This window comes from Mus musculus, chromosome 13, assembly GCF_000001635.26.
Source record: "Mus musculus strain C57BL/6J chromosome 13, GRCm38.p6 C57BL/6J".
NCBI lineage: Eukaryota > Metazoa > Chordata > Mammalia > Rodentia > Muridae > Mus > Mus musculus.
Genome location: NC_000079.6, coordinates 29421960 through 29443116, shown reverse-complemented (window position 1 = coordinate 29443116; position 21157 = coordinate 29421960). Strand labels below are relative to the sequence as shown.

Below are 21157 nucleotides of genomic sequence, written 5' to 3'. Positions count from 1 at the left end.
GCCCCAAAAAACAAAACAAAACAAAACAAAACAAAACAGTACAAAAATCAGGGATTGGAGAGATGTCTCAAGAGTATTGGTTTCTCTTCTATAAGATTCTGGTCCAATTCCCTGAGCACACATAGTGACTCACAACATCTGTTTCACCTATCCCAGGACATCCAAAGCCCTCATCTCTCCTCCATAGGCACTGCCCACAGGAGGTGTACAAGTGTACATGCAGGCAAAACGCCCATACACCTAAAATAAAAATATACTTTTTAAGCTCCAAAATCATTCTAATACTGGCTGGAGGCCAATATTAGAACTCCTGACACTCCACATCTTCATGATGAAACACATCACAGGTTTCCTGAGGTTTGTATTAAAGTCTCTATGCCATGAAATATTCCAATACATTTGTTAATTTGAGGTGATTTCAAAAGCAAACAAGCAAACAAACAAAAAAAAAATCACACTGTTGAAATGCCACTATACATGTGAGTCCATACCTAGGAACTTGCTGGCAGACATTGTGGGAAGTTTTTAACCAGGAAAAATAAATAATGTGAAAATCCCATTCCTCAATTGAGAATAGGTAGATATCTAGACTCAAGAGACAAAACGAATGTGCCAGTAATTGATGGAGCTTAAAAGAACTTAGAGTTTCTAGTGTGTAACATGGGACTAATTGATTTTATCTCCAGAAAATTTTAACAGAAGTGTTTATGCTTTGTGGAGAGGTGTGATACTAAAAACTATCATTTCATGGTAATTTTTCCACCCTCAGTCAGCTACTTTGCAGAAAGGAGGGATTCATTTGGAAGAGACTGGGAACCAGTGACATAACAGTCATGTGACATCATTGGCCCAAGACTGGCAATGATAGATGGCCAAACTGCTGTGAGGAGTGTTGCCTGCCCTGCATGAGACCATTTAATTAGCATAAGGACTCCAACAACTAAAGTTAGCATTTAACAACAAATTTTCAAAAACTTTGACAAATCAAAGGTTTTACTTGAGTTTTCTGAATTTTTCCTACTTTTATCATTTTTAAAACTCACAGATGAGGGAAGTTCCTTTATTCTTTTGCTAAAATTCTTATTGGAGCCTCCGCATCTGTAGCTCCTACTGGCTTCCTCTTCATATCCTTTGTGGCATTGTATCAAAGTCACCTCAGAAGATTTTGGCTTGGTCTCGTGAGGACTTCGTTCCCCTACAAATTAGTCATTGGCAGTTAAGAGCTGAATAGAACTGCTAGGTGCCATTCCTTTTGATGTCTGCTCTGAGATCAGTAGTAAATTATTATGAGGAGCTAGCCTGCTACAAGAGTGATTTTGAGCCTATAAAAGTAGATCTGTTTTTTATTCTATATGTTTGTAGAGAAGGGGAAGAGGGTTGGAGGCAGCTCCGGGGCCCCTTAGTAACCTCCTCCCATTTTTCTCAGCTCAATGCAAGCAAATCTTTTTTTTTTTAATTAGGTATTTTCCTCGTTTACATTTTCAATGCTATCCCAAAGGTCCCCCATACCCACCCCCCAAATCCCCTACCCACCCACTCCCCCTTTTTGGCCCTGGCGTTCCCCTGTACTGGGGCATATAAAGTTTGCAAGTCCAATGGGCCTCTCTTTGCAGTGATGGCCGACTAGGCCATCTTTTGATACATATGCAGCTAAAGACAAGAGCTCCCGGGTACTGGTTAGTTCATATTGTTGTTCCACCTATAGGGTTGCAGTTCCCTTTAGATCCTTGGGTACTTTCTCTAGCTCCTCCATTAGGGGCCGTGTGACCCATCCAATAGCTGACTGTGATCATCCACTTCTGTGTTTGCTAGGCCCCGGCATAGTCTCACAAGAGAGAGCTATATCTGGGTCCTTTCAGCGAAATCTTGCTAGTGTATGCAATGGTGTCAGCATTTGGAAGCTGATTATGGGATGGATCCCTGCATATGGCAATCACTAGATGGTCCATCCTTTCGTCACAGCTCCAAATTTTGTCTCTGTAACTCCTTCTATGGGTGTTTTGTTCCCATTTCTAAGAAAGGGTAAAGTGTCCACACTTTGGTCTTCGTTCTTCTTGAATTTCATGCGTTTGGCAAGTTGTATCTTATATCTTGGGTATCCTAAGTTTCTGGGCTAATATCTACTTATCAGTGAGTACATATTGTGCGTGTTCCTTTGTGATTGGGTTACTTCACTCAGGATGATACCCTCCAGGTCCATCCATTTGCCTAGGAATTTCATAAATTCATTTTTTTTAATAGCTGAGTAGTATTCCATTGTGTAAATGTACCACATTTTCTGTGTCCATTCCTCTGTTGAGGGGCATCTGGGTTCTTTCCAGCTTCTGGCTATTATAAACAAGGCTGCTATGAACATAGTGGAGCATGTGTTCTTCTTACCGGTTGGGACATCTTCTGGATATATGCTCAGGATAGGTATTGAGGGATCCTCCGGTAGTACTATGTCCAATTTTCTGAGAAACCGCCAGACTGATTTCCAGAGTGGTTGTATAAGCTTGCAATCCCACCAACAATGGAGGAGTGTTCCCCTTTCTCCACATCCTCACCAGCATCTGCTGTCACCTGAGTTTTTGATCTTTGCCATTCTGACTGGAGTGAAGTGGAATCTCAGGGTTGTTTTGATTTGCATTTCCCTGATGATTAAGGATGTTGAACATTTTTTCAGGTGCGTCTCTGCCATTCGGTATTCCTCAGGTGAGAATTCTTTGTTCAGCTCTGAGCCCCATTTTTTAATGGGGTTACTTGATTTTCTGGAGTCCACCTTCTTGAGTTCTTTATATATATTGGATATTAGTCCCCTATCCGATTTGGGATAGGTAAAGATCCTTTCCCAATCTGTTGGTGGCCTTTTTATCTTATTGACCGTGTCTTTTGCTTTGCAGAAGCTTTGCAATTTTATGAGGTCCCATTTATCGATTCTTGATCTTACAGCACAAGCCATTGCTGTTCTATTCAGGAATTTTTCCCCTGTACCCATATCTTCGAGGCTTTTCCCTACTTTCTCCTCTATAAGTTTCAGTGTCTCTGGTTTTATGTGGAGTTCCTTAATCCACTTAGATTTGACCTTAGTACAAGGAGATAGAAATGGATCAATTTGCATTCTTCTACATGATAACCTCCAGTTGTGCCAGCACCATTTGTTGAAAATGCTGTCTTTTTTCCACTGGATGGTTTTAGCTCCTTTGTCAAAGATCAAGTGACTATAGGTGTGTGGGTTCATCTCTGGGTCTTCAATTCTGTTCCATTGGTCTACTTGTCTGTCACTATACCAGTACCATGCAGTTTTGATCACAATTGCTCTGTAGTACAGTTTTAGGTCCAGCATGGTGATTCCACCAGAGGTTCTTTTATCCTTGAGAAGAGTTTTTGCTATCCTAGGTTTTTTGTTATTCCAGATGAATTTGGAGATTGCCCTTTCTAATTCGTTGAAGAATTGAGTTGGAATTTTGATGGGGATTGCATTGAATCTGTAGATTGCTTTTGGCAAGATAGCCATTTTTACAATGTTGATCCTGTCAATCCATGAGCATGGGAGATTTTTCCATCTTCTGAGATCTTCTTTAATTTCTTTCTTTAGAGATTTGAAGTTCTTATCATACAGATCTTTCACTTCCTTAGTTAGAGTCACACCAAGGTATTTTATATTATTTGTGACTATTGAGAAGGGTGTTGTTTCCCTAATTTCTTTCTCAGCCTGTTTATCCTTTGTGTACAGAAAGGCCATTGACTTGTTTGAGTTAATTTTATATCCAGCTACTTCACAGAAGCTGTTTATCAGGCTAGGAGTTCTTTGGTGGAATTTTTAGGGTCACTTATATATACTATCATATCATCCATGCAAGCAAATCTTAACCCAACTACTTTTATTTCATCATTGATTGTAATGTCCACAAAGACAAGACCGTGGGAAGACATGTGCATGGACTCTTCCCCATCATACAGTATGTTTCTCCCCCTACCATAAATAGAACAATAGTGTGTGTTTCACACCACTTTGTCATTTTAATTATCCAATTACAGTCAGGCAAATCAGTTTTCTAGATAGATAGGCTTGAGCATAAAATGTTTTACACAATGTGGTTAAAGTTGATTCAAACATCTCATGTGCAGTGAGACTTCTGGAGTGATCTTTAGAAAAATATACATGTGTATTGCAAATGAAAGCTTACATAAAATGAAATATCGCTTGTCTGGAAACTGCTTTTAAAAAAATCCAGACAGGAGTGGATAAGGACATGAAGCTGGACCATGTGGTGACAATTATGGGACCTGAGTGACAGCTTTGTGGGGGTCTGTTCTTCTGTGTATTTTACTATAAGATTGAAACTTTCCACAACACTGGAGATGGGAGAGTAAAATAAACGTAGGTCTAGGCATGAGTGAATGTTCTCATATTTGTCTCTCTCTGGCTATGCTTGCAATATGAATTTTTTCCTTGATGTCCTTGAAGAAGGAAAACAGTGTTTCAGTGGTGGGTTCATGATGCTGAGTGAGCTCACAAATGGGACTTCTATGCTTCAGCTGGCGTCATTTCCTGCGATTTCATGTCACAGTGGGTCACAGTGGGTCAGTGAAATGATAGCCTTGCCCATTGCTAAATCACATGCGTATCCATTGAGGCTGTTCACTTCATAATCACATCCTTAAGCTTTTGTGTGGGGGGCAAATAGTCACTTGGTTTTCTCTTAGATGCTATTGCAAAAAGCAAGCAAAGCTGAACAGCCAAGTGTGCACCTGAGTAGATGCTGGGAAACGTGGCTTAGCTTGAAAATGGGGAGCTTCGTTTTGGATGGTTGTCTCTCCATTTAAAAAAAAATGTTGCCAAAAGTGTTTACATTACTTTTTTTAAAAGACCATATAAATTTATTTGACCAATGCATGCTATCTTTTATCCATTCTAATTGAATGGAACATCAGGAGAGGCAGCCCAAAATAGCAGGGAATCTGGTTATATTTTATCCACTTTTGCCCTCTACTATTTTAATATCTAAAGCTTATAATTCTGAAAATAGCTGACACTAACTGTCAGGCGGTTACCCACCTGCAGGCCTTCCGGGGCGCACAGTGTCAATCCAGCACTGAGTTTTTCTTTCCGTAGTCACAGGTAAGTCAGGGCAGGATATAATTAGAATAGTCCTATTAAAGGCAGGCCAACTAACGTCTTTATCCTGAAGAAACTATTATGCACATGAAAGATGCATCACTTCTTTTCTTTCTCTTTGCCTCTCTTTGTCTTGTTAGATTTTATCAGAATTTATGTGCTCCAGGGGAATCTAGGTTTATTAGCTGAGCATAGACGTTTATGATCTACTAATGTAGAAAAGTTGTTATGAAATATGAAACTGCTTTGAAAGGAAAAAGTTAGAAAACTGTGCAGGTCTGCAGCAGCTTTTAACATCTGCAAAGCTGAGTACGTTCGAAACCAGCTAATCTAAATGAATGAACCTGTTTCCCACACCATGGGCATCCCTCGTGGGCTGTCACTGTTGCTCTCTATTTTTTGTGAGGCCTGCTTCATCTTTCCTGTAGCAGCTAGCTGTATTAAGAATTTTTCTCTATACATTGATATCAGCTAGTGGACATGCTTCAGGCAAAAAGTCAGTATACGTCGTCTACATTTGTTGAAGTGGGCTTTTTCTTTGTCTTTTGATGATGACTGTTATTTAATATGTATTTCAACAAATTGCAGAAAAATTCACATGTCTCAGAAAATAGCAGTGTGTGAATGCACTTGGCAACTCTAACTCTAAATGGAAAGAAAACGAAGACCAGTGCTTGCTTCAGCACATGATCTTACTTATGTAGTGATCTTGGTAACTCAAAACATAACTCAGCATTGGCCAGAGAGCCAGCCTGGCCCAGAGGCCTCAGAGGACTGTAAATCCCTCCCCCGCCTCATCCACCAACAGTCTATTCTTTTATTTAAATCCACTCTTGTACCAATAGACATGTCTGCTTGTCCAAAGCACATAGTCAGCTCCAGCAGCAATTTAGAAACAGGCAGTTACTGCTTTAAGAGTCCAGAACTCTGGGAAGAAGTGGCAGCCTACACAGGAAAGAAAGAACTGGCTGTAAAGACGGAGCCCCTGAAGTGCAGCCGCCAGGACCACTTAGACCCCAAGACCCAGGTACCCTAATGTATTTTAAGAACCCTGGGGTTAATCATTAGGGTTAGTTTACATCACGAAACACATATTTGAAAACAGTAAAGGTGTGTGTGTGTGTGTGTGTGTGTGTGTGTGTGTGTACTTTCTGTCTTTGAAAACATTGGTATTTTAGGGGGAAAATGTACTTGTCTTAAAAATGTTTATGACTGCACTGGAGAGATGGCTCAGAGATTAGGAGCACTGACTGCCCTTCCAGAGGTCCTGAGTTCAATCCCCAGCAACCACATGGTGGCTCACAACCATCTGTCATGGGATCTGATGCCCTTTTCAAGGGGGTGGGGGGTGAAGATAGCTACAGTGTACTCACACATATAAAATAAAGAAATAAATCTTTAAAAAAACTGTTTAGGACTAGCTCAGTCCTAGAAAAGGTTTGAGTGGATGAAGTATTGCCATAGAGAGGTGGGACATGTGTGAGTGGTCAGGTGCAGGGACAGCAGATGTGAGTGAGCATAAGAGCTGAAGCGTGTCCACCAGTGTGGCCCACACTAGGGATTTATAAATCAGGCATTGTGAAGCATGTGCTTTTTTTTTTTTTAATTATGATGTTTTTATCTTAAAAATTGTTTGAGGGGTGGTAGATAGGAAACTCAATTGGTAAAATGGCTGCCGGGAAAGCACTAGGAACTGAGTTCAATCCCCAAACCCAGGTTAACACACAAGTGTGTATGGGAGCGCACACTTTCAGTCTCAGTGCCTGGGCTCAGTAGCCCATCGCTAGCCTATTTGGTGACCTCTAGGCCGGCGAGAAACCAAACCTCATAAATCTGACAGCCAAGGATGACCTGGGGCCGCCACAAGCACATGCACCCATGTGCGCAGGTCCACACGTAGGTGCACCAAGACAAACTTGGGTCTGTGTGCACGCATACATACATATGGGAAGATTGGTCCACTAACGCATCATGGCTGCCCCTCCCCACCCACACCTCCAAAACCGAAAGATTACTCTAGACCTAATATGGCATGATTATAATGATGTATTAGTATATTTTAGTTGTGTGTGTGTGTGTGTGTGTGTGTGTACATGTACATGTTTTCATGCTTATGGGCACATGTGAATGTTCGGACAAGTTGATGGTGCCTTCCTGGTTACTCTCCATTTTATGCATCGACTCTCTCAGTGAGTCTCTCACTGAACCTAAAGCTGACCAATTCCAGTTAGTCTGGCTTGTCAGCTCACCTGGGGACCCGTGACGTCATGTCACGGCATCTCCCAAGCTTTATGTGGGTTCTGGGGATTCCTCCAGTCCTCACATTTGGATGGCAAGCACTTTATAGACACAGCTTTATTTTATTATATTACTTTATGTGTACATATGTCTTACCTGCTTATATGTTTGTATATGGCATGCATACAATGATGGTAGAATCCAGAAGAGGATAAGTAATTCCTCTGGACTGGAGTTACAGACAGTTGTGAGCCACCATGTGGGTTGTGGGAACTGGACCCAGGAGATCAACCAAAGCTCTTAGCTGCTAAGCAATTGCTCAGCACAGCCTGTTTTTATTATTATTATTATTATTATTATTATATCAAATGTACAAAAAGAGTTTATTCAATAGTCCACACTTCATAATACTACCTTAAGAACTACTTATACAGACATGTCTGGGAACATTTTCTATTTATCAGTGAAGTTTTATACAGTAAAAAATGTGAGGTGAAATTTTATCAGCTCTGCTTTGGTCGGAAGTATACAGGGAAAGTCTTGGGCTGTCCTACCGTCCTTTCTTACCTAAGATGTTAGGTATCTTGGTAACATCAGTTTCATAAATACTTGCATCATACTTGTAAGTACAGTCCCATCTCCGAAGCAATATATTGATATCCATTAATCAGATTGTGTAGAGATGCAAAGTAGCAAAAGTCCTTTCACCTGGCCCTGGTACCCACTCCTGCTGTTTGAAGAATGATGGCTGCTGCCTTCAATCTGGAGGCTGCCACTGTGTTGTCAATCCCGCAATCCCCCTCCCCCACACTCCCACAGAACATGAGAGTGCTAAGAGCTGTGCTTCCAGAGAGAGAGATGGGATTTGGATTCCTGCCTGCTGGCCCTACAGAGCCTCGAGCTATCTGCTGCCTGGAAATAGCAAATTCAGTTTTTAATTGATCCGGCACTCTATGGTAGCCAGATTTCTCATGGCATGTGCAGATAAAGAAACAAGTTATTGATCTGGCGTGTTGATGCCATGCTTAAAACAGTTCTGCAGCAGATTGCCCAAAGTCATTTGTGCATGTAACTCTATTTTCCATCTTTGGCAAAGACGAAAAATGCTTTTAAAGTAATTTTAAGGATGTTGCTAAATATCGGGAGAGTTTGAGAAAATGTCTAGCTGATGGCATTTCCTTAGTGTTACACTGACACACATCCTTATACAGAAGTCACACTCCAGTAGTAGCCTCAGAATACAGGATGTGGAACTTTGAGAAAAGATTAAATTCATTCCTTCTCTTCCCATCTAAAGACAAACAAATGACCCAGCCCCAGAATAAAGCACATATGAACAGCCCTTGAATATAAAACCTGCATCCATTTATTACAATGTCTTTGTACTGGAGATGGCCGTGTGATTGTTACCACAGTTGCAGCCATAGCTCAGCTGTTTCCTTCTTTCACAGACTGTCTAACCTGTGCTAACCTAATCCAAACGTTCTGGCCACCTTTTAACTGTATCATATCTAAGTAGCGGGTCATGCTTCCCTGAGCCTAACTTTGATATTATATGTATATATTTTCCTTTCAATGGGATATTAACATTGAACATTATATTTTATATATTAGTCTACTTTATTTTGCCATTGTAGCTGCAGGGATTAGTAGGTAAAAATAGCACACAGGGCAGTGATCTTCATGCTGTTAAAACGATGCACCCTGAGACCCACAGGTACCAGAATTCTGCTCTGCGGGCTAGAAAAAGAATTTACAATGAGAATGAAAGCCAAAGAGATCTTTACTATGGCCATGAGTTATAATAAAGCAACCATTAAAAGCCCACCATGTAGCTGGCACCTCTCTTGGAACTTTTTGCATACATATAACTTATTCAGCCTTTATACTCACTCTTGAAAGTGAGTACTCTTGAGCCAATAGGATGGGGAGGGGGGTGTTTGCTGCACAACCCTGGTGCCTGAGTTCAATTCCCAGAACCCATGTGAAGGTAAAGGAGAAAACTGATTCCAAAATGTTGCTTTTTAACATCCACATGTATTCTGTGGCGTGTGTACCTACATATGCACTACACATGATAGATAGATAGATAGATAGATAGATAGATAGATAGATAGATAGATAGATAGATAGATAGATACATACATACATACATACATACATACATACATACATAAACATACATATACATACATACATACCACACTATAAACAATAGAGAAATGATAGATAGATAGATAGATAGATAGATAGATAGATAGATAGATAGATAGATGACAGATAGATCACACATACAACAAACAATAGTCAAACAGACAGAAAGACAGACAGACAGATAATTTTAAGGTGAGGCTCCTGTATTTTGCCCTAGCCACAAGGAACCTGAAATACAGAGAGGTTGAGTAGCTGTTATAGGTTACACAGCTAAATTTTTAGAGAAGTCTTGCTCCAGAGTATATTCCCATTATTTCCATGGCACAAATAACCAGAAATCAAAAGTAACTGTTGTTCTGATGATAGGTAGATTGGCAAACACAACTCAGGGCTGATGTGGCCTTCTTCCCTTCTCCAGGCTCCCCAGCCTGCTGAATTCACGATCAGCCTAGGAAGAAGAAACAAACTTAAGCTGGGTGGTGCAGCTATTTGGTTACAGAAGCCAGCCAAGGGCTCTGGGCATCCATTGTCCAGCTTACTCCTTCTTTGGCTCTCCTCATGGGAAGTCAAGTTGCAGAGAGGTCTCATACCAGAAACACAGGAGCTGTCCAAGCAGAGAAATGGGCAGAGCCAGAGCTCAAGAACCTAAAACACTGAAAAACTGAGGATCCATGATTAGTGGATCTTGGAAGTGACCACAGGGCAGCATAGGAGCAGAGAGAGAGAGAGAGAGAGAGAGAGAGAGAGAGAGAGAGAGAGAGAGAGAGAGAGAGAGAAACTGCCCCGTTCCCTTATACACACACACTAGATGCAGGTTGTATTTGCAACAACTCATGAATAGAAAATATTTCCATGGGCTAACAATTGATTCATGGGGTTTTGTATGCTATTATGACATAATCTCAGTTAATATTCGGAGCACTGTTGAAATGTATATGAGATCACCATCCTCTGGAGAGTGGGGCAAGAGAGTTTTGCACATGGGAGAATGTGAAAGTTCACTCCGGCTTTCTTTTATGGGTATCCCAAAGGAGTATCAGTAATAGAGGAAAACCAATCACAATCAAAGCGTTGATTTTTTTTTTCAAGTCCTGATTCTAAATGGTGGTTGAGATGTTAGTTCCTATGTTTCAAATTATTTTTCAACCCTGAAAGCATCTGTGTCTCCTGTCACTGGTGATTTACTGCTTCTACGGCTTCAGGCATCCTGTGGAGAGGGGTTGCCTTGGGCTCAACACCAGGGTCTGGCTGTCCATCCCTGCTCATCTCCTGCTGCTCGGATCACTAGAGCTCACCTCTTCACGCTGCCATGGTCTTGATACGTACCCTACCCCTGAACCATTTTTTCCACGTCTGCCCAGCCTTCTCTATTATACTCATAAACCCTATTCATCCCCAGGCAAGTTTCAGATGTGTTCACTCGCTTTGGTAGGCCCAGAATTGTATGCAGGGCTCCCAGAGTCTGCACATTGGAACACAAGGCACCCAGCTTAATCACAATTTCAGGTTAGCATAAGTATAATTGCAGATGTTCCGTGTATTGCATTGTTCAGTAGTTGCACTAAAGCATGCATTTATTGTTCTTTCTGAAATGGATATCAAGCTGCACATCTTGTCTTCACTTGCCAGCATGCGTCCCACACGGGTTGCACATTTCATTTGGGCAGGTTGAGTCCAAACCGACAAAAGAACAACACTTAACATAATGGAGTAGAATAACACTGATTTTCAGGGCCTGGCTTATGCATCAAATTCACTTGCTGATCCTGCAAGGTCTTGGGTTCTGTTCCCAGCACTCACCCTGGGCAGTTACAACCATGTGAACTCCAGCCCCAGGCTCTCCACTGCTCTCTCTCTTCAGGTCTCCAAGGATACATGCAACCCCACCCCCAACATCTGTACATAGTTAGAGAGAGGGGGGGGAGGGAGGGAGGGAGGGAAGGAGGGAGGAAGGAAGGAAGGAAGGAAGGAAGGAAGGAAGGAAGGAAGGAAGGAAGGAAGGAAGGAAGGAGAAAAATTGATTTTCGGACCTTCCCTTCCTTCATTTCCTGCCAAGAGAACCAAGCGACAGATGTCAGACAAAGCCTATCAAGCGTTTACTCATGTTTTTTTAAGAAGAGAAAACAACTTGCTAAACTCGGACTCTCGCAGAATTTAGAAAAACATTAACCTGGAAGGTCTTTTTGAAAAGTTCCTTGAAATTATAAGGAGAAATTAAATTAGAATGTGCTGATATTATGTTTTCAAGAAAGGTGAATTTTAACCAGCTCCCCTAGGATAGTACACTTTGCTTCTCAAAAGTGTAGCTTGCCATAAAATAAAATTAATGACTTACTTTCAGCTGTTTATTTTATTGAGATGTGCTGAAAATCCCTGATACTGACCTGTCACAGGCATGCATTGGGGGAGTGAGGGCTCCTGCCTGCCAGTGCCGTTAGTGACCTGTCACAGGCGTGCTCTGGGGAAGTGAGAGCCTCCACTCTTGTGCTGCCGTTCTGAGACTGCTGGGAGTCCTGGAACTCGTGGTGTCTGGGTTGATACTCTTGTGGGAGGGACTCCCCAGGCCTGGTTCCTCTTTCTCAGAAAATTATTAAGTGACTGAAAGGCCCCATCTGTGGGCCATATTAAATGATTGCCACCTTTGAGGTTAGATTCTGCATTGCATGAAGCAATTGCCAGAATTCTGTCTAGAGATAATAGTGAATAGAAAATATTTCCATGGGCCAGTTGCCTAGTCCCTTTGGGGTTTGTTTTACAGTATTAAGAAGACATAATTATATGATGCCTTTATGGCACTTTTGAAAGTGTGCATGTTAGCACTCTTTTGGAGGGTGTAGGAGAAGTGAAAACAATCTCACTATATAGCCCAGCATGGCCTGGAGCTCCTGGCAATCCTGCCTTAGCTTCACAGGTACTGGGCTTACACTAGTCACAGCTCCCATTGTCTTCTCTTGAAATTGGAAAACTAGAGCTTCACCATCTGAGAAGAAAAGAAGTTCCAAGCTGCTGCTGGTGATGGTAAGAGTTTTCTGTGTCAATGTTTGATCTTTAAGGTATCTTTTAAGGCTTAAATGTATCTCTTCTTAAAAATATTTTTATTGAAAAAGTTTTCATGCAATATGCTTTGATCAAACCTCTAGATGTATCTTAAGTGCAAATATCATTACAAGAATTGTAAAGACTCAAGTTCTTTTGTATATAAGTGTGTTCCATTTTAATCATTGGAAAGTATTATAATCTAGTGATTTTGCAGGAAATAAAGTTCTATAATCTAATTTGGGCTTTTAAAGCTACTTATTTGTCTTTATTATTGTATTTGTCAATGTAATATAATATAAAATGAGAATTTTAAGTGAGGCAGCAGAGGTTTGGAGTCTGTGCTGCCCACCCTTTCTGCCCATTAGTAACTACAGTCTCCTTCTGTTTTCTGTTACCTCACATTCTCTTGCCCTGCAGGCTTGTTCTCTTTCCCTGTCCATAACTCAGATTCCTGTTTTATTAGTATTTCCCCACACAGTTGCTTAGATGGTCTGGCTTATTGCCTTCCTTTGTATTCCTGCTGGGGATGTCATTTGTGAGCCCTGCAGCACAGGGCATCGTAGCCTTGATTTCTGCTCTACTGGAGAGGGTACCACGGGCATTCAGCAGTACATGTGTCCGTTTTCACTGCTGAGAGCAGCCTGACAAGGCCATTGGATTTCATACGTCTGCTGTTCAGGAAAGAGTGGGTATTCTCATCCTGCTAAATTCTTACTCATCCTTCAAGACCCAGATTGATTCTACCTCTTTCTCCTCTTGCCTAGTACACATGGAAAGTTTTCTCCTGGAACTGTAACTTGTGTGTGCCTTTGTTATCTTTAGAGACCAGATGTGACACTTGCAATCCAATGGGACCTAGGGGGCGATGGTAGCAAGCATCACTTTGTATTTATTGTGCTTTGTCACATATTCACTTGCTGATATCACAGTTTACCTCATTGTCCTGGGAACATCTTGAGGCTAGGGATCATAGCTTGCATGTCCTCCCCTTTCACCACAGCAGACCTTGGATTGAGGGTACAACTTTGATATTTTATTTCTTCCTGTGAAATATATTGAATTCATATCTTATCAACGTAGGGTGGTTGTTCATCTTCCCACAGCATATGCAGGGCCGGAATGGAGTCTTCTCATTCTAGTGTGGTGCTTTGTGTGGGAAAACACAGCGGGCATGTGGTAATAGCCCAGGAGTGTGAGTCACAGTGCATACTCCCCAGCTGTGGAGAACATTCTAAGATGGTTTTTCATTTTCAATTATAAAACAGGTAATTCTCGACACCATATCAAAATAAGTCTCCCTGCTGGCCCCGTCCTGCAAACTCCTAGGCCCTTCTCCAAAGGCAACAGTTGTTTCTGGTTTTGTGTGCATGCTTTTAGAGTTATTTTACGTATATTGATACATGCTTTTTCAAATTCAAACACTAAAGCGCCATGCATTCGTCTATTTCTTTTCTTTTTAACTTTACAGTGTATCTTGGAGATTGCTCCAAATGTTACCTAATGATCTACCACGTTTTCTTTTTCAAAATACCTCAGACCAGGTGTCCACCATATTTATTTAAGTGGATTCTTATCTACAGAGCTTGGAGGGGTCTCTGGTCTTTTGATCTTACAGTGTTGTACCATATAATCTTACAAATGTGCCATGGAGTGCTAGTACAGCCATTACCTGTAAGAAAGCTCTAGAAGATTGTCTGGGTGGTGGGTGTGTGTGTTTTCCAGCTGTGCTCTCGGATGGTACTTCTTCCTCTACACTCGGCATGGTCTCAACTAACTTTGCAAATCTTTTTGTTAAAGAAGAAAATATATGCCTTATTGTTTTAATTTGTTTTTTTCTCATGTGAGTGTATTTCTCAATTATCATAAAGAACTCTAAAAATATTATTTGGTCTTAGTAATTAGCAACCTCCACAGTTCAAGCCTTTGATTTTTGCACATACCAGCTATGTGATATTGGCAAGATGTATGTTTTTACCTAAGTTTCTTCCTCTATAAATCACACTACCATGCTATCTATTCCAACCTCGTCATTAATTTATATAATGCTGTGAAAGAAAAAAGACACTGCTCATTAGAGTGATGAATATAAAAATGAGAGATTCTAACACATATAAGAGAAAACTTATCTTTGGGTTCCGTGGTTTGAATGCTTAAGTCCCCAGTTGGTGAAACAGTTTGGAAAGATTTAGTAGGTATGGCCTTGTTGGAGAAGGTGTGTCTCTGAGAGTGGACTTTGGGTTTTCAAAAGCCCATGCTATTCCCAGTTAGCTAGCTAGCGCTCTCTCTCTCTCTCTCTCTCTCTCTCTCTCTCTCTCTCTCTCTCTCTCTCTCTCTCTCTCTCTCTCTCTCTCTGCCTCATGCCTGTGTATCAGGATGGAAGCTCACAGCTACTGATCTAGCACCATGTCTGCCTGTCTGCCGCTATAGCCCCTGCCATGACATCATAGGCTGTAGGCATCTGGAGCTTTGAGATCTGATGAACACTTTCTTTCATAAGTTTTCGTGCTGTTAGTCATGTCTTGTCACAGCAATAGCCTGTAACTAAGACATTGAGTCCATGAAGTTCACCTGTTACTTGGATGGTTGAGAGGATGAAATGCAGTAGTGTCCAGTACATAACAGCTTCTCAGGAAATCCTGTTCCTACAGTGAACACGTCCTCTGGAGCTGAGGCTAAACACTTAAGAATCTTTACTCACAACCCACAAATCCTTACACTGCATTACGTTCATCAATATATAATCTGTAGGATTTTTTTTCCAAAGGCCCCCATGTATTCTACGTATGGAGTCCTACTAAGAATTGAACAGGATTTAATATACACCCTACCTTTGGGTATTTACATTTTTATTGTAATCTTTACAACATACATATTCTTGAACTGTTGTTGAGTATATTTCCACCATAGGGAGAGGAGATGAATAAAGGCTTTTATTTTGTAGTACCATGAATTTCTCTACTTGAACTTGTGTGGAGTTGTTATCTTCTTCAAGGCTGGCAGGATGTGACCCAAAGAGCCTGTTCTTTACAGCATGGGCTCTGCTCTTGAAGCTGTGTTTGAATTTCATATTCTCTCACTACCATCTGCCATAGCCTTCATTTAACTCAATGACATGCATTTCAGTATTTCCATGTGACATAGGTCTCTCTTTCAATCTTCTTGAAATTTTATAAAGTAACTGATATAGTTACTCTAAGAAGAGACATGAAATGAAAAATGTGGAGTATTTTTTATAAACATTAATAAGTAGGACTGCATGAGAGAAGATTGGCAGATGTGTATATGATACATAATACAGTAATATGCTAAAGGCAATATGAACTCAGCTAATGTGAGAATTAGCTGTGCTCACTCGACTCACAGGGAAGCTCATGGCGTCGGGCTGGTCAGTGGTGGTAAAATCCTCAGCGCCTTACGGTGATTCAGTTGAAGGCACCAGAGTTGTCTGAACTTGCCCATCCTTGCAGCGCCCGTCCTCTCTCAGGCCTCTATGGGAAGACCCCACCCCCACCCCTGCCCTCTCCCTTGCCATGAGTGCTGAACGTGGCTGGAGTTCGCTGGATGCTTCACAGACCGCTTTTTACCCAAATCCATTTGCCAGTGTGTATATCTGACTTCACAATCACCTTTTACTTCCTTAAAAAGATCAAAAAGGTCAAACCTGAAAGTTTGCTCTGAAAAGTTGAGGTGAAGCTAGAGTCTCCTGTTAAAACAGCACCTGACTGCAGCGAGACATAGGGCAGCAGATTAAAATTGTTCCTCAGCTGTCGCCAAATGAGTGCCCCAGAGGTCAGTAGCTGCTCGACTCGAGGGCCAGCAGAGCTAGCGCTCTAGACTGACTGTTAATTCACTTTCTCCTTCTTCAGTACTGGGAAAGTTTGAACCTACTAAATTCAGCAGTTAGAATTTAAATGTATTCATTTTCATATAAAGCCAAATGTTCTTTACTCTTGAATGAAAGATCTTTTTCAACCTGTGTGTTTCCATAATGATGTCTGAATCTCTAAGAGACTTATACTTAAAACTTCCCTCAAGGTGGCAAAACACTTACCTAAGAAGTCTGTAAGCTTCCTGCATTCAGGTAATATATCCGTAACATATGCCCACTAGAGTCTTTTCTATTTTCTCCCTTCTCTTTAGATTTCTCTTCACTGGAGTCTCCCTCAGATGCTATTGGCCATTGTCAGCCATTTTGGATCCCATACATTACAACATGCATACACTGGACTTCACAGTATTGCCCTTTAAATGGTGCCTCTGCCCAGGTGTGTCTCTGAGCTCCTCTGGGCCACCCTACCTGCCCTGTCACACAGGCTCACATGTGTGCAGTGTACCACCTTGACAAAGAGCTACACAGCTACCCAGCTTCTCAGCCACAAGCAGAAAACCAGTGTGAGCTTTTCTCTGTCCCAGATGTAACATCATCCTCTGTATGGTCATTACCTCTGTGTTGACCTTTGACAGTGTCCATGTGCGCTGCTGCTTCTCTTTCACACTAGTATTTCTTTTCCATTCTCAGTGATCTCTTCCCAACCCAACCCATGGTTCCACGACTTTGGCCGGCAGAGAGACACTTGTGACTTCCTGTCTAAATCTTGTTTGACCCCATTGCAACCTCCCAGCCCTGGGTCAGTCCAGAACAAAGCCCCAGCAAGGTACTCTAAGGCTTTCTGTGGCTAGTAGCTTCTTTTGTAATTGTAAGAAAAGATTCATACTTCTTGTTTGTGTGTATGTACTCGCATGAGTTTATGTACACCATGTGTTTGCGGGACCATGTAGAGGCTACAAGAAGGAATTAGACCCTCTTAAAGGCGTTATAGGTATTTGTGAGCTAACACATGGTGACGGGAAACCAAATCTGGGTCCTTGCAGCAGCAGTAAATACTCTTAACCTCTGAGCCATTGCTCTGGCCTTGCTAGGAGCTTTTTGCCTCCTGTCTTCTACGCCTTCCTTGCCAAATTATGTCTTTCCTTCATATTCTTGATTCTCCACATCTGAATGCACACCACTGCCTATTTCTGGAAGGTTCTGTTGACACAGTCTCTCTTTCATTTTTCAGATGAATGCAGTCAGCTCCTCCTTCCAAAAGTTGCGCCATTTTCCTCTACTCTCACCTCCTCCCAGGATTCTAGGTACTCTTCTTGTCTCCCCCAGGCTCTGTTTCCTGACCTCATGGACTGTGCTTCTTATAGAGGGCTGTAAACTCTCTGAGGACAGAACTTATGTTGGAAAGGCCCCTGCTAGATTCATGTAGAGACTGGCAGAGTGGATACTCAGTGTAAATGAGGATGTTGGTTTCCTAGGCAGGGGTATGGTTCAGAACAGAGCATGTTTTTTAAAAGTCTAGTTCTTACATGGCTATTACTGATATAATATCTGAAACATACATTTCCCTTTCATCTACTACTTTTGTGATCCATGCATATACAAGAAACTCAACGGCTTGTAATTCTATATTCTAAATTTAAATTCCATCTTTTTTATTCCCCTTTTCTATATAAAATCATATAGAATAAGCTGTCTTTGTTCTGCTTTGCAACTATATGGAGCATACAGGCTCCGTACTGTGGCAAGATGCTCCCAGCACTCCAAGGATTCTCAACCTTAATGGCTCATCAGAATCCTCCTGGGTGCTGTACAATGTGCTGATGCTCAGGTCCTACATGTGTATATAACATTGTGATGCTCTAAATAAAGAATTTATGCAAATTGCTTCATTATAAAATTATCCTCCCCAGCTCTACTGAGCACTCCAGCTTGAGCATCTACTATACCTGCAGTTCACTCCTTTGCCGGCTGCCCCGGCACTTGTCCGAAATCTCATCGCTTTCCTTAGTTTTCCTGCCTCGCTTCTGTGTGTGTGGCACCTTCTCCCTGCCCCACAAGTACAATCGATCTGAATTGATACTGTTCACACAGCAGTCTGAGTGTAGCCTTTGGATCTCTTATTTTGCCATTACCCTACCCGTGCTGATGATGTCACTCTTCCCTAGGGATCTTAATCAGTTTATTGAATGTTTATTTACGACTACATTGTGAACTACTCAACATATGCCCTTAATAAATAGAGATGTCTTATTTTTGATTAGTTTCCTTAACTGACTATCATGGTGGGTTTTGCATTAAGCAATACTTGACTCACAGGTCAGAATTAACAGCAAGCCTCTCTTGCTGCATTTGATATAAAGACCACTCGTTGTTAGTACAACTATTCTTGGGCTCATCTCCTTGGAAAAGAGCCCAGTGGCTATTGCTGATCCTTACTTTATCAAAAATAAGGAAGAAAGAAGATCTCTGTTCTAGAAAAGCTGATTGAAATTTTGTTATACACAATTGACTTCGACTTAGAAATATGTATTTCCCTGAATTGGGCCTGACCCAGTGTAGGTTTCACCCCAAGATCTAGGAGTGCAGTACCCCTTTACATTGCAGAGGTCCGCGGTTAGAAAATTCTCAGAGAGGAGAAATAGTCACAGTGTTGCACATGATGGTAATATCCATCGTACTATCACAACTATCTGAACAATGTGGATTTAATTTGAAATGTTATCGTTTTTTCTTAATTAAATACTCTTTCACAGCAATGATTTCCAACTCTGGCTGATATAAGAATTGCTGGGGAAGTTTGAAGGGGGGGAAAAGAGCCCTGGGGTGGAGTCCAGGCTTTGATATGTTTTGTTTTGTTTTGTTTTGTTTTGTTTTGTTTTGTTTTGTTTTGTTTTGTTTCTGAGACAGGGTTTCTCTGTGTAACCCTGGCTCTGTAGACCAGGCTGGCCTGGAACTCAGAAATCTGCCTGCCTCTGCCTCCCAAGTGCTGGGATTAAAGGCGTGCACCACCACTGCTCGGCTTTTGATACTTTTTAAAACTCACCAGTACTAAGAAAAGTGAGTTTAGAAATATGCATCCTAGATAATGACATCACTGATTTTGGGTTCTTTCATTTGCCTTTCTTTTGATTTACACACAAATGGAATTCAGTGCCACAGTTACTATGCTGTGCTCTTCTGGATACTGCTGCTGCCTTAGTGAGGCCTAGAACTGTGGCTGTGAATCTTGAATTTTGAGGAAACCTATTGACATTGTGTATTTGATTGATTCTGAAAGGTTGTATTGGAGCATGAAGAAAACATTTAAATAAAACAAGATTCTGGAAAAAAATGAAATGTTATACACGTAGAGTGGAATTGTTTGGTCATATTTTACCAGTTTGGATTTCTACTGAAAAATCTAGGGAATAGTATTATCAATATATATAAAAGTCTCCTGGACATTTGAATTACATATATTTAATTTGAGATGCCATACATATAGATACATATTTAACTGTTTGATGTTACTGAACTATTTGAGTTTCTACCAAAAATTCTGGGGAATCCTCTGTTTGTGTGTGTGTGTGTGTGTGTCTGTGTGTCTGTGTGTCTGTGTGTGTCTGTGTGTGTGTGTGTCTGTGTGTGTGTGTGTGATACTGTTTTATAAATAATATAGGAAACTTGTGTTATTGAACTTATAAGCTATATTTTATACAGACATTATCACTTCATTGACATTCTAGAAGACTTGTAGAATGGAGTCTAAAAAACTAGCTTCAAAGTCATGCTTTGCTGCACACCAACTAGATAACTCTAAGTAGTTTGTCTTCTGATCACCAGCTTCATGCTAAATAAATATGACTCACAGAATCTCTGAAAGTGTATTAAAGCAAACTTTCCATTTGACAAGACAGAGTTTAGTGTTACTTTTGATGTTCACTATCTCATGAGGTTTACCTAGCTACATAAGATATCATCATAATTAAAAAGATAATTCTGTTTGGTCAACACGTTATCTTTAATACTCAAAATATTTTCATTGTTATTCCAAAGAAACATTAAACTTTCATACATTAACAGTCTACAATAAATTATTAGGCTGTAGGTAAAGAGCTTGCCTCACCCAAAGTAGATGTAGAGGGACAGAGGCAGTAGGATCAGAAGTAGATGTAGATGTAGCGGGACACTCAGAATACAGAGGAGTAGGATCAGAAGTAGATGTAGATGTAGCGGGACACTCAGAATACAGAGGAGTAGGATCAGAAGTAGATGTAGATGTAGCGGGACACTCAGAATACAGAGGCAGTAGGATCAGACAGTCAAGGTTACCTTCAGATCACACTGAGTCTTAAGTCAGGTTGGCCATGTGAGGCACTGGAGTAATAATAACAATAGCTGTGTTGCTAACAAAACCTGAGTCCTGGCTACTGTGATAAGGAAATGCCCCAGCTTCTGGGAAGCAAAGGTCCACGACTAAGGGCACAGCTCTCCACTGTGCTAACGGAAAGCTCATCACTCAGGAGTGATGGCTGTTCCTTGGGGTGAGTCTCTTAAATAGACTACACACCACACAGTCTTCTATGAGAGCACAACAAACAGCATAGTGGACTACTCCATCCTAAAATCCACATTAGTAAGATTCAAACCTGTTGTGCATGGTAGCAATGCCATGTGCCCAGGGTTTGATCTCGTGTTCAACATGCAGAATTTGCCTTCTCTGGGCTTAGCTTTCTCTTCTCTAAAATGGAACAAAAAGGCAGCACCTACCCCATAGGGTAATTATAGAGAATAAATGAAAGTATGTCTGTTGAAGA

The 21157-nt window shown here is 41.1% G+C and overlaps 1 protein-coding gene across 8 annotated transcripts in view; it reads left to right on the top strand.

The window, feature by feature from the left end:
- The window catches only part of Cdkal1 (CDK5 regulatory subunit associated protein 1-like 1), a 663938-nt gene that overhangs the window by 412567 nt on the left and 230214 nt on the right, over nucleotides 1-21157 (top strand). The window contains exon 14 of one of the 8 annotated variants that reach the window (XM_011244342.3): nucleotides 17052-19264. The exons of the other annotated variants lie outside the window; for them this stretch is intronic. Coding sequence (XP_011242644.1) covers nucleotides 17052-17054 — 3 coding nt within the window. The 3' untranslated portion in view covers nucleotides 17055-19264. Of the gene's footprint in view, nucleotides 1-17051; nucleotides 19265-21157 lie in introns of those variants that run through there. 8 annotated transcript variants of the gene reach the window in all.